The sequence below is a fragment of the Chaetomium fimeti genome (genome assembly GCF_033439085.1).
Source record: "Chaetomium fimeti strain CBS 168.71 chromosome Unknown B0H64scaffold_2, whole genome shotgun sequence".
NCBI classification, from domain to species: domain Eukaryota; kingdom Fungi; phylum Ascomycota; class Sordariomycetes; order Sordariales; family Chaetomiaceae; genus Chaetomium; species Chaetomium fimeti.
This window is the reverse complement of record NW_026944330.1, coordinates 3,916,931-3,929,799: the sequence shown is the minus strand read 5'-3', so window position 1 is coordinate 3,929,799 and position 12,869 is coordinate 3,916,931. Positions and strand designations below refer to the sequence as shown.

General features: G+C 57.1%; 1 protein-coding gene across 1 annotated transcript; it reads left to right on the top strand.

Annotated features, from left to right (window-relative positions):
- Window positions 1-1,119: 1,119 nt before the first annotated feature.
- On the top strand, window positions 1,120-12,841 carry B0H64DRAFT_371754 (uncharacterized protein; the record flags this gene model as incomplete). The annotated part of the gene is made up of 2 exons (XM_062802182.1): window positions 1,120-1,174; window positions 1,260-12,841. The coding sequence occupies 2 exons, from the start codon at window positions 1,120-1,122 to the stop codon at window positions 12,839-12,841; spliced, it is 11,637 nt and encodes a 3,878-aa protein (XP_062662912.1).
- Window positions 12,842-12,869: the final 28 nt, after the last annotated feature.

Below are 12,869 nucleotides of genomic sequence, written 5' to 3'. Positions count from 1 at the left end.
CAACAGTCGTTACTTTCCAGCAGAGTCGGGGTCGGGGTTTGGTCACTCGTTTGAGAACACATTCGTTAACCTGGTGGGGGATGGACCCTTCACTTCATGCTTACTTCAGCATGGCAATAGGGGGATGCACTCGCTTCAGCACAACAACAAGGACATTCGTTTGGACGATATTTCAGAGAGAGATGGTGGAGCAGCTTTCGAGCTAGATATTCCTTCTTTAAATGAAGCCTGGGTATAGGCTAGAGTGGGTGGTGATGGAGGACAGTCATTCCTTTTAAGAATAAACAATACATTCCTTTTAAACACACGCATGGGGCAGTTTGATATGTGTCCTTTCGGTTTCAATGAGCTCTTGTAAAGTGCTTCCCGTTGTTGTTGTCGTTGTTGTCGTCGACGTTGCTGCGGCTCCACACAAACTTTAAGGTGAGGCCTTCTTCAAGGGGCCCAGGTGACATCCCGGCTCCAAGGCCACAAGCTCCGTTCACATGGCTGCATCGGCAGGGCCTTCGAGCATTGATAAGATAAGTGACAGTTATGGGGTCACGCCGCCGGGTACAAATAGGTGACGACAGCCTGGTCAAGCCCGTGTCGGGCGACCAATCATGTAGTTTGCCAAGTGGTTTAGCGTGACGGAAGATGAATGTTCCATGCCTAGCGCCCTTTGATTTCGCGACAGCATCCCCCCGACCTTGGGGAATTTTCGATCTACGCGCAGCGCGCAGCATAGCCTTGTCCCAGAGCGAAACATTCACACCACGGCGATTTCCAAATCCCGACCTTACACATGCGCCCGCACCTGCCCCCTCATCGGCAGCGGATAACAAATCCTCTTCCAGCTTCTTTCAAGACTGGATTTTAGGGCCGAACTCTTTTTTTTTAATGCTCAGCCTAGCTTTAGGCGCCAACGAACCAACTCCCTTATCGAGCTATTGAGCATCGATACACTCAATCATCGACCTCTCCCTCCACAGCTCGGCGGATGTACCATCGCACGTCCACCTTGCCACAACCGAAGATCTCCGCGTCCCTCCGCCCGGTTTCGAAGCTTTCGACACCAAGACATCGGCGGGAGCGATTTAAGCTGTCGCCATACCGCCCGTAAGGGTGGATGTCGCAATCATGGCGAGCAGTCTCATTGAGGATGTGGTGAGGAAACTAAGTGCCTCGGAAACCGGTAGGTTGACCCTCAACTCAATTCGCGCCGCCGATGCTGCCGCTGCGGAGTCGCCCCTCGAGACTAACTATAGTGCGTTCTCTAGAGCCCCGGCTCAAGGTCGAAGCGGCATGTGCCCTGCGCGACAGCCTCGATCATTACACGGCGGGCCCCAGCTACACAACCTTCCTCAATCGATTAATGCCCATATTCATCCACATACTCCGCCAGCCATGCGTCCTCAACACCTACCTCGCCGATCAGGCCAACACGCAGAAGTTGCGAAACTGCGTGCTCGAGATCCTGCACCGGCTGCCGACGTCACAATCCCCGCCCGAGCCGTTTGAGAAATTCGCCGAAGAGACTGTGGACCTCTTGATGCAGCTCGTCCGTAACGACAACGAGGACAATGCTGTCTTATGCGTCAAGATCATCTCGGACATCATGCGGCACCAGCACAAGGCAATGGGGAACAAGGTCCAGGCATTCCTGTCCTTGATTCAGGAATTGTTTGAGCAAGTAGACAAGGTCGTCCGCGAGCAGCTGGACAACATCTCCTCGACTGCGGCACCGGTACCGCCGTCCACACCAGGCAGCACGCAGACCACGTTCCTGCCGCATCAGCAATCCCCGAGGGCTGGCTCGCCGGTTGCCGCAGGAGCCCCCGATTTTATCGCCGATGTCAACCAGCCGTCAAACCGCCCCCTGCTACGGGGGATGCAATCCTTCAAGGTCTTGGCCGAATGCCCCATCATTGTCGTTTCGATATTCCAGGTCCATCGGCCGAGTGTCACGAACAATGTAAAAGCATTCGTGCCCTTGATCAAACAGGCGCTGCTCTGCCAAGCCAGGGCCCAGGACCAAGCGCACAAGGACGCGGCCGCGCGCGGTACCATCCATACCGGCGTCAGCCCCAATATCAAGAACCGCGCTGCGTTTGGGGAGTTCATCACCGCCCAGGTCAAGACCATGAGCTTCCTGGCCTACTTGCTCCGGCAGTACTCTGGCAATCTCACGGACTTCTTGCCGTCACTCCCTGAGATCACGGTCCGCCTCTTGAAAGACTGCCCCAGAGAAAAGTCGGGAGCCAGAAAGGAGTTGTTGGTAGCTATTCGGCACATCATCAATTTCAATTTTAGGAAAATCTTTCTTCCCAAGATCGACGCCTTGTTGGACGAGAGGACGCTCATCGGGGACGGCTTAACGGTTCATGAGACCATGCGACCCCTCGCGTACAGCATGTTGGCCGACCTCATCCACCACGTCCGCGAGAGCCTCACCCCCGAACAGATCCGGAAGACGGTCGAGGTCTACACGCGAAACCTCCAGGATAACTTTCCGGGGACCAGCTTTCAGACTATGAGTGCGAAACTGCTTCTGAACATGGCCGAGTTCATCGCTCGGATGCCCAACAAGGTTGATGCGCGCCACTACCTCATCATGATCCTTAATGCCATTGGCGACAAGTTTGCCGCCATGAACAGGCAATACCCGAACGCGGTCAAGCTCTCGAAACAATATGCTCAGCAGGCGGCCGACGATGCCCGAGAGACCTACCTGTCCGATAGGGAGCATCCGCCAGAATGGGACGAAGTTGACATTTTCAATGCCATGCCGATCAAGGCGTCCAACCCCCGGGACCGCGCCGCCGACCCAGTTGTCGATAACAAGTTCCTTTTCCGCAATTTGATGAACGGCCTGAAGAACACCTTCTACCAGCTGAAGAGCTGCAACCAGCCAGGGGCCGTGGATCTGACCGGCGCCCCCGCGCACTGGACTGACGTCGCCTACGGCTTCACAGCCGAGGAGGTCAAGGTCATCGTCAAGCTGTTCCGCGAAGGTGCTTACGTATTCCGATACTATGAGATAGAGAAGCCAGCAGCCGAGTCGCCATACAGCTCGCCCGTCGAATACATGGCGAACTTCTACATGATTTCGAGCAGCAAGGAAGAAAAGGACCTCCTCGAGACCTTTGCGACAGTCTTCCACTGTATTGATCCTGCCACATTTCACGAGGTGTTCCAGCAGGAGATTCCACGACTTTACGACATGATTCATGAGCATACCGCACTCCTCCATATACCCCAATTTTTCCTTGCCAGCGAGGCGACCTCGCCCAGCTTCTGCGGCATGCTGCTCCGCTTCTTGATGGAACGCATCGAGGACGTGGGCTCCGCCGACATCAAGAAGTCATCCATCCTCCTTCGACTCTTCAAGCTGGCGTTCATGGCTGTCACCCTCTTCGCAGCCCAAAACGAACAGGTGCTTTTGCCACACGTCGTCGACATCGTGACCAAGTCCATCGAGTTGTCGACCAAAGCAGAGGAACCGATGAACTACTTCCTTCTGCTCCGATCTTTGTTCAGGAGCATAGGGGGCGGGAAGTTTGAGCACCTTTACAAGCAGATCCTGCCGCTCTTGGAGATGTTGCTCGACGTCCTCAACAACCTTCTCTTGGCTGCCCGCAAACCTGCCGAGCGGGATCTCTATGTGGAGCTCTGCCTTACCGTTCCAGCCCGGCTTAGTAACCTCCTGCCGCATCTCAGCTTCCTGATGCGTCCCTTGGTAGTGGCGTTGCGAGCAGGTACGGATCTGGTTGGTCAAGGACTCCGGACTCTCGAGCTGTGCGTCGATAACCTCACTGCCGACTATCTAGATCCAATCATGGCCCCCGTGATTGACGAGCTGATGACGGCTCTCTTTGACCACTTGAAGCCTCACCCCTACAGCCATTTCCACGCCCACACCACCCTCCGGATTCTCGGAAAGCTGGGTGGCCGAAATCGAAAGTTCATGACGGATGCGCTCCCGGTCACCTTCCAACAATACGTCGACGATCGGTCGAGTTTCGATGTCCGGCTCATTGGGTCGAAGAGGGACAGGGCTTTCCCGGCGCATCTCGGGATTGACCTGGCCATCCAAAATCTGATGGAGGTGCCGAAGCCAGCTAAGGGGCCGTCGCCATCGCTGTCGAAGCAATACGACCCCTATTATAAGAGGCAGGCCTTGCACCTCATCATCGCTCAGGTCAAGTTGCGGGTTGGCTTTGACAGCCTGCCCGACGATTTTCCCCGCCTTGTTCGCCTCCAGGTCCAGGACCTGATCAATCGCAACAAGGCCGTCGAGGTCTCCATCTTTGAGACCTCCGACCGTGAGCGGTCAACGGCCAAGAAGGACGACGAGGAAAACCTGCTCAAGCGCCTGATCAAGGCCCTCATGTTCGCTCAGTCGATTCCCGATTTCAAAGCCGAGGTGGATGCGCTGCTCCTTAACCTGGCTCGCCACTTCACCATCCTCGAAGTCGGGCGGGCGCTGGCCGACATGAAGAGGGCTCATAGTCCCTTCGATACAAAGTCGGGTGAAGGTCTTCTCTTTCTCGATAGCCGGGTCCTCTCTGATGCCATACTGGAGTCCATGGCCTCGGATAGCCCGGACGTCCGCGATGCCGCTGAGCGTCTGGTGAAAGAAATGTACAACTCGGCCGTCATCATCTTCGGGTCGCCCGCACACGTCGCCCGCCTGACCTTATTCAACAGCCTAGCATCCACTTTTTGCCACGGCTGCTACGAAGAGGAGTGGTTCACCAAAACAGGCGGAACCTTGGGGATCAAGGCCCTGCTGACTGACGTCGATCTTGGCGACGCCTGGGTGGCGACCAAGCAGATCGAGTTTGTCCGCGCCCTCATCTATGTCGTCAAGGACATGCCCCTAGACCTACCTGAAAAGACGAGGAGGTCGGCACAGGTCGCCCTCGAAATCCTCCTGACGAGGCTCACCAAAAACATCACGAAGGCGGACTGCTTACCCGCCCCGCCGTCAGCGGCACCGCAGCCGCCGCAGCCGCCGCAGCCGCCGCCGAAACAGTCTCGCATCGCCCAGATCATTATGATTCTCAACGGGGAACTTTCCCATATGAACCGCCACGTCCGAGACACGGCAAGGAGATCTCTAGAGCTGATTGCCAAGGCAGCCGGGGCCGAGGTCTGGGAGCTCCTCGAGCCTCACCGCAAGCACCTGCTACAACCTATCTACGCAAAGCCCCTCCGCGCTCTGCCTTTCGCCATCCAGATCGGTTTTATCGATGCGGTCACCTACTACATGTCGTTGAAGCGAGACTTTGTTGCTTTCGATGAGAACCTCAACCGACTCTTGATGGAGTCGTTGGCGTTGGCAGACGCAAGTGACGAGTCGCTGGCGGGGAAGATGCTCGAATTCAGGACGCACAACTTCATCGTAAATCTGCGCGTCTCTTGCATCAACATCCTCCGCAGTGCAATGGGCTTCGACGAGTTTGGGGGCAGTGTCAACAACCCGACTAGGGTCAAGGTTGTGTCGGTGTTCTTCAAATGCCTGTACTCCGATTCCCCGCCGACCATCGAAGCAGCCAACGACGCGCTGAGGTCGGTGTTGCTACAGACTAGCAAACTGCCCAAGGATCTCCTTCAGTCCGGCCTCAGACCAGTTCTCGCCAGCTTGCAGGATGCTAAGCGCTTGACGGTTCACAGCTTGGACAACCTCGGTCGGTTACTACGGCTATTGACGACCTACTTTAAAGTAGAGATCGGCGCGCGTCTTCTCGAGCACGTGAAGCAGATTGCCGAGCCAGGCTTTCTTCAACAGGTTTCATTCACCTTCTTCGAGCAGCACACCTCCCTGAAGGTGATTGCTGCCGTCTTTAACATATTTCATCTGCTCCCCGAAGCCGCCAAGCAGTTTAAGGAGCGTGTTATTGATAATGTCCTGGACCTGGAGGAGAAGCTGCGCAGGACGCATCACAGCCCGTTCCGCGTCCCCTTGTACAAGTATCTCAACAAGTACCCGTCCGATATCTGGGCTTTCACTCTCAACAAGCTCGAGGAGCTGAAGTATGGCCGGTTCCTATCCCAGGTGCTACGGCACCCAGACAGCCAAGTCCTCCGAGACTATGGCGCTGCGAACGTCGAGTTCATCATTAAGACGTGCAACAACTCGATCAACCAGGGCAAGGACACCAAGTTCATCGCCACCATCAATACCATCAACATGCTGGACGCCCTTTGCCAGTTTCCCAACACCTTGTCATGGCTAGACAACAAAGATTACATCGATTGGCTGAAGCAAGTTGGGAAGGAGCTTGAGCAAAATCTGAAGGCGAACACATTACCACCGAGCCTGCGGCTCCCGGCCGACCAAGCTTCTGAACAGCTCATCGCCATCCTGACCAAAGCTCTGGCCCGGAATCCCAAGGAGCTAGACCCGCTCTTTGGTCTCGTCGAGTCCATCACAGCCGACGACTTCCGTGAAACACCAGCCTTGGTGTCTCACATCTACAAGCACATCATCTGCAGCGACTCGATTGAGTTCTGGAGGACCGCTGTGCTCCGCTGTCTTGAGATCTACGCGGGGAGGAGCGCATCACAGCGGACAAAGTGGTATCTGCTCCACAATATCGTCAACCCCATCGTCGCCATGGACGTGATGCGGCACTGGAATCGCGGCGAGCCGAGCAAAGGCCCACGGTTCCTCGACAAGTCCATCATCGACTCGATCAACACCAAGATCTGGAAGGTCAACCTGCCTGATCCACAGGAAGACTTGTCGCATCCGCGTATCGACCACACCCGCATGGAGGTGCTTCAGCTCTCGGCCATGATCGTCAAGTATCACCACACCATCCTTCAAGATGCTCGGAAGGATTTCATCAAGTTCGGTTGGACCTACATTCGACTCGACGACGTTATCAACAAACATGCGGCGTATGTGGTCATTGGCTACTTCATCGCACACTATGAGACGCCAGCCAAGATTGTCACCCAAATCTACATCTCCCTCCTGAAAACGAATCAGAACGAGGGCCGGGCGCTCGTTACGCAAGCGCTGGAGTTGATGGCACCAGTTATGCCAAAGAGGTGCAACGCGGCACTCACTGAGCGCAATCCCGTCTGGGCAGTCGCGGCGCGCCGTATCCTCTCAGAGGAGAGCCAGAACGTCCAGCAGATGACGTGCATCTTTCACTTCCTCGTGCGGCACCCGGATTTGTTCTATCACACTCGAGACAAGTTTGCCATATTGATCATCCAGTGCCTCCGCAAAGTGGCATCACCTCCCAACCCATCTAATGAGAGCCGGAAACTCGCGCTCAACATGATGTGGTTGATATGGCAGTGGGAGGAGCGACGCGTGGAGGGGAAGATGAGCGAGCCCCTCCGCGCTGTCACCGAGTCACCCGGCACCAGGAAGCGGAAGCTGGAGGACCCGCAGGCATCTTCCCCTTTGGCCGCGCGTCAACCGGTCAAGGCAGAATTCCAAATCCCTCCTTTGGTCCGCCATAAGATGGTTAAGTACCTCGTTGAATTCATCGCCCAGTTGAATGAGCGGTACCAGCTTCCGTCCGCCAAACCACGCGATCCGGCCGCGCTGGCGCTTCCCTCGCCGACGACGGAGCTCTGCAAGAGGGCCATGACTTTGTTATACAATCTCCTTCAGCCGCAGTACTGGGGCGACCTGGACGTGGACCTGTTCCCCAACGTCACCGACGTGGTCCTGGCCAGCACCAAATCTGCAGGCCTCCTGTCGGCCGATCCGTCGGACACGGACAAGTACGATGATAAGTTCATCACCAATATCATCAACACCCTGCAGGTGGTCCGTATCATTCTCAACTTCAAGTCCGACGAATGGATTCTGAAGCACATGGCCCACGTGCAGAAGATCTTGGACAAGTGTTTGAAGTCGGAGAATCCCGAGATCCAGGACTGTCTAAATATGGCTGACAAGGACCACGACGGCGGCCGCGAGATCAAGCCGATCGTGAAACGTATCCTGGATGCGATCCCAGAGGACGTCCCCATGGAGGATGCGGATACCGATGGCGAGTCGGAAGCGCAAACCTCGGAAGTCATCACCTTCCTCTCGGGCATTGCCACGGAGAGCATGGCTGCGTCGAACTACGTCTCCGGCATCAACATCTTGTGGTCACTCGGATCCCGCAAGCCGTCCACCATTGACCAGCACATAACCGCCATCATGAAGTCGCTGCAGTCAAAGCTTGCCCGGGACCACGTCTCTCACTACGCGGCACTGGTGCACCAAGCCAGCGGCATCCGTCCGCAGCAAGACCCGAACGCGGCGACCGAAATGAATCCCTATGACCTCGAGATCCAGACGGGCCTAATCCTCAAGGCGATCGAGGTCACAGCGATGCGCATGGAAATCCTAGGCGACAACAGGCGGCCCTTCCTCAGCGTCCTAGCAACCATCGTCGAGAAGTCACTCCATGTGGGTCTCTGCGAGAAGATCCTCGAGATGGTGGAGGGTTGGGTCTTCCGGTCTGAAGGCACATGGCCCACGCTTAAGGAGAAGACGGCGGTACTGCACAAGATGATATCGTTTGAGCACCGCGCCGACCCGACCATGTTGATGAAATTCCTCGAGCTTGTCCTCCGCATCTACGAAGACCCCAAGATCGCTCGGACCGAGCTGACGGTGCGTATGGAGCATGCCTTCCTTATCGGCACGCGCGCTCAAGACGTTGAGATGCGCAACAAATTCATGACCATTTTCGACAAGTCCCTGTCCAAAACAGCGAGTGCCCGGTTGGCGTATGTCATTCTTTCGCAGAACTGGGACACACTGGCGGACTCATATTGGTTGGCGCAAGCATCTCAACTTCTCTTGGGCGGCGTCGACATGAATCCCGTCATTCAACTGCATCATGAGGATTTCCGGACCCTGCAACTCTCTCAACTCCTGGGTAGCTACTCCAAGGACAGCCGCGAGCCGACCAGTATGAGCGACGACAAGTACGAGTCGTTCATGACAAATCATCGGCGCTTTGTGGGGGAGCTTGGCGACATCAGGGTACGGGACGTCCTTGAGCCCCTGACGCAGCTGCAACATGTCGACTCCAACTTTGCGAACGACCTCTGGGTGGCCCTTTTCCCGATGTTCTGGTCCGCGACGGCCAAGGAGGACAGAGCCGATCTCGAGCGCGGCCTGGCGGCGCTGCTCACCAAAGACTACCACGCGCGCCAGCTAGACAGGCGGCCGAATGTGGTTCAGTCACTGCTAACCGCGGGCGTGAAGACGTGGCCACACTGCAAAATCCCGCCGCACATTCTCAAGTTCGAGGCCAAGACGTACGACACTTGGTACACGTCGCTCTACCAAATGGAGAACTCGGCCATCAAGCCTGAGATCGACTCCGCAACCGTACGGGAAAGCAACCTGGACGCCTTGGTCGATCTCTACGCCTCTCTAGGCGAAGATGATCTGTTCTACGGAACGTGGCGCCGCCGCTGCCAGTTTGTGGAAACCAATGCCGCATTATCCTATGAGCAACACGGCATGTGGGAAAAGGCCCAGCGCATGTACGAAACAGCGCAGATCAAGGCCAGAACTGGCGTCATTCCCTTCTCCGAGGCGGAATATATGCTCTGGGAGGACCATTGGGTGCTATGTGCGCAGAAACTCCAGCAGTGGGAAGTCTTGCAGGACTTTGCAAAGCATGAGAATTTCCAGGACCTGCTCTTGGAGTGCGCATGGCGGAACCCCGAGTACTGGCAGAACCAAGAGAACCGCGACCAGCTGGATACGCTCATCAAGGGCGTCATGGACGCACCGACACCGAGGAGATCATTCTTCCAGGCGTTCATGTCCCTTCTGAAGCTGCACAACAAGCAGGAGAACATGCCGGACTTTAACCGCGTGGTCGATGAGGCAATTCAGCTGTCAATTAGGAAATGGCATCAGCTGCCGAAACGACTCACAGCGGCTCACATCCCGGTTCTCCAGAACTTCCAGCAGCTCGTTGAGCTCCATGACGCCAGCGTCATCTCTCAGAGCCTGAACAGCACAAACGCCAACAATCTTGACGTCAAGTCGGGCGAGCTGAAGTTGCTTCTTGGGTCGTGGAGGGACAGGCTTCCGAACACATGGGACGACATCGTTGCATGGCAAGATCTGGTGACGTGGAGACAGCACATCTTCGGCCTCATCAACGGAACGTACCTGCAACTTGTGCCTCCGCAGCCGCAGAATGCGGGGGGCGTCTCGTTTGCGTACCGAGGCTATCACGAGACTGCATGGATCATCAACCGGTTTGCTCATGTCGCCAGGAAACACGCGCTGCCGGATGTCTGCATCAGTCAGCTGAGCCGCATCTACACCCTTCCTAACATCGAGATCCAGGAAGCATTCCTCAAGCTGAGGGAGCAGGCCAAGTGCCATTACCAGAACCCCGAGGAACTGACGAGCGGGCTGGACGTGATTAACAATACCAATCTTAACTACTTCAGCGCGCCGCAGAAGGCTGAGTTCTATACCCTCAAGGGCATGTTCTTGGAGAAGCTCAACCAGAAGGAGGAGGCCGACGGCGCGTACGGCACGGCTCTCTATTTCGACATCACGGCGGCAAAGGCGTGGGCAGAATGGGGCTACTTCAACGACAGGAAGTTTAAGGAAAATCCGACCGACCTGGCGGCGGCCAAGCAAGCAGTCACCAGCTACCTGCAGGCGGCGTCGAGCTATAAAAATAACAAGTCCAGGAAGCTGATCGCGCGGGTTCTGTGGCTGCTGAGCCTCGACGACGCAAACGGCACCATCTCGCAGGGGTTCGATGACTTCAAGGGAGAGGTTCTTGTCTGGTGGTGGATTACGTACATCCCGCAGCTCCTGATCGGCCTCGGCCACAAGGAAGCGCCGCGCGTGCAGACCATCCTCCTCAAGATTGCGAAGACCTACCCGCAAGCGCTGTACTTCCAGCTCAGGACCAACCGCGAAGACATGCTCGCGATCAAAAAGAACCAGGAGGCCAAGGAACGGGCAAGGCGTGGACAGGCCGCGGGCAACAAGTCGGCCGGCTCTCCGCAGCTGACCAAGAAAGACGCGGCGGCCAGCAGCAGCGATTCCCGACCCGCAACGGCTAACGGAGACGCGGGCGGACAAGCCAAGGTCGAGCCCAAAACCGAAGGCGAAGTTGCGAGCACACCCACGGGACCGTCTTCGACGCCTAACGGGCCGGCACAAGGCGAGCAGTCGGGCAGCTCCCAAAAGAAGCCCTGGGAGCTCACGGAGGAGATCATGAGCGTTCTGAAGACTGCTTTCCCCTTGCTGGCGTTGTCGATGGAGACCATGGTGGATCAGATACAGAAGCATTTCAAATGCCCACCTGACGAGGACGCCTACAGGTTAATCGTCGCGCTCCTCAACGACGGCCTTGCGTACGTCAGCCGTATGCCAACTTCGTACGCCCGGGATGTGAAGCTTCCGCCTGCCACGGAGAACAACATAACGCGTTTCGCCGAGACGATCCTGCCGAGCCACATTCGTGGCACGTTCGAAGCGGACTTTGTCAAGGTCAAGCCCACTATGTATGAGTACATCCACAACCTCCGCAAGTGGCGCGACAAGTTTGAGGAGAAGCTCGACCGGCGGGCGACGCCGGTGCCGCTCGAAAGCTTTGCCCATTACTCGCCGCATCTAAGCGAGTTCCGGTACCAGAAGTTTGACGAGGTCGAGGTTCCGGGGCAGTACCTACAGCACAAGGACAAGAACCAGGACTTTGTCCGCATCGACAGGTTCCTGCCCAACGTCGACCTGGTGCGCACTATAGGAGCGTCCCACCGGCGCCTCAAGATCCGCGGCCACGACGGCAGCGTGCACGTGTTTGCGGTGCAGCACCCCGCAGCTCGGCACTGCCGCCGGGAGGAACGGATCCTGCAGCTGTTCGAGCAGCTCAACCAGACGCTGGGCAGCAAGAAGGAGAGCCGGCGGCGGGATCTGCAGTTCACGCTGCCGCTGATGGTGCCGCTGGCGCCGCACATCAGGATCGTGCAGGAGGACACGACGTACATCACGCTGCAGGGCATCTACGAGGATCACTGTCGTCGGAATGGTATCCCCAAGGACGAGCCGGTGCTGTACACGATGGAGAAGCTGCGGGGGCTGGTGGACTCCAAGGGACCCGTAAGAGACGCGCTTGACCCTATCCACGGACACGGGCTAACCACTCATGACTTGCAGAAGCCGGCGGAGCACGCAGTGACGGCGCGTCTGGAGGTGATGCGGGCGATCCAGGAGAAGTACGTGGACCACACGGTGGCGCTCGAGTACTTCCAGGGCGCGTTCCCCGACTTCTCCGAGTTCTGGCTCTTCCGGCGGCGCTTCTCGTACCAGCTGGCGGCGGTGACGTTCATGACGTACATCCTGCACATCGACAAGCGGTACCCGCACAAGATCAACATCGCGCGCGGGTCGGGCAACATCTGGGCGTCGGAGCTCATCTCGTTCATGGCGGCCAACCGGCCGTACTTCCACAACCAGGAGCCCGTCCCCTTCCGGCTCACGCCCAACCTGCAGACGCTCATGGGCCCGCTCGCGACCGAGGGAATCTTTGCCTCGTCGGTCATGGCCATCGCCCGCTGCCTGACGGAGCCCGAGTTCCAGCTCGAGCACGCCCTCACCCTCTTCGTGCGCGACGAGATGATGTTCTGGTTCACCAGCTCCCACCGCTCGGCTCCGCTCACCGAGAACCAGCTGCGCGAGACCGTCCAGGCCAACAGCGATATGATCGTGAAAAAGGCCGTGTCGCTGGCCCAGGCGCCTGCGGGGAATCTGCCCGCGCACCAGACGGTTATTGACCTGATTGCGAAGGCGGTCAATCCGATGAACTTGGCTATGTGTGATGCGTTGTGGATGCCGTATTTGTAAGATGGAGAGGGATGGGGGGATGGGGTGA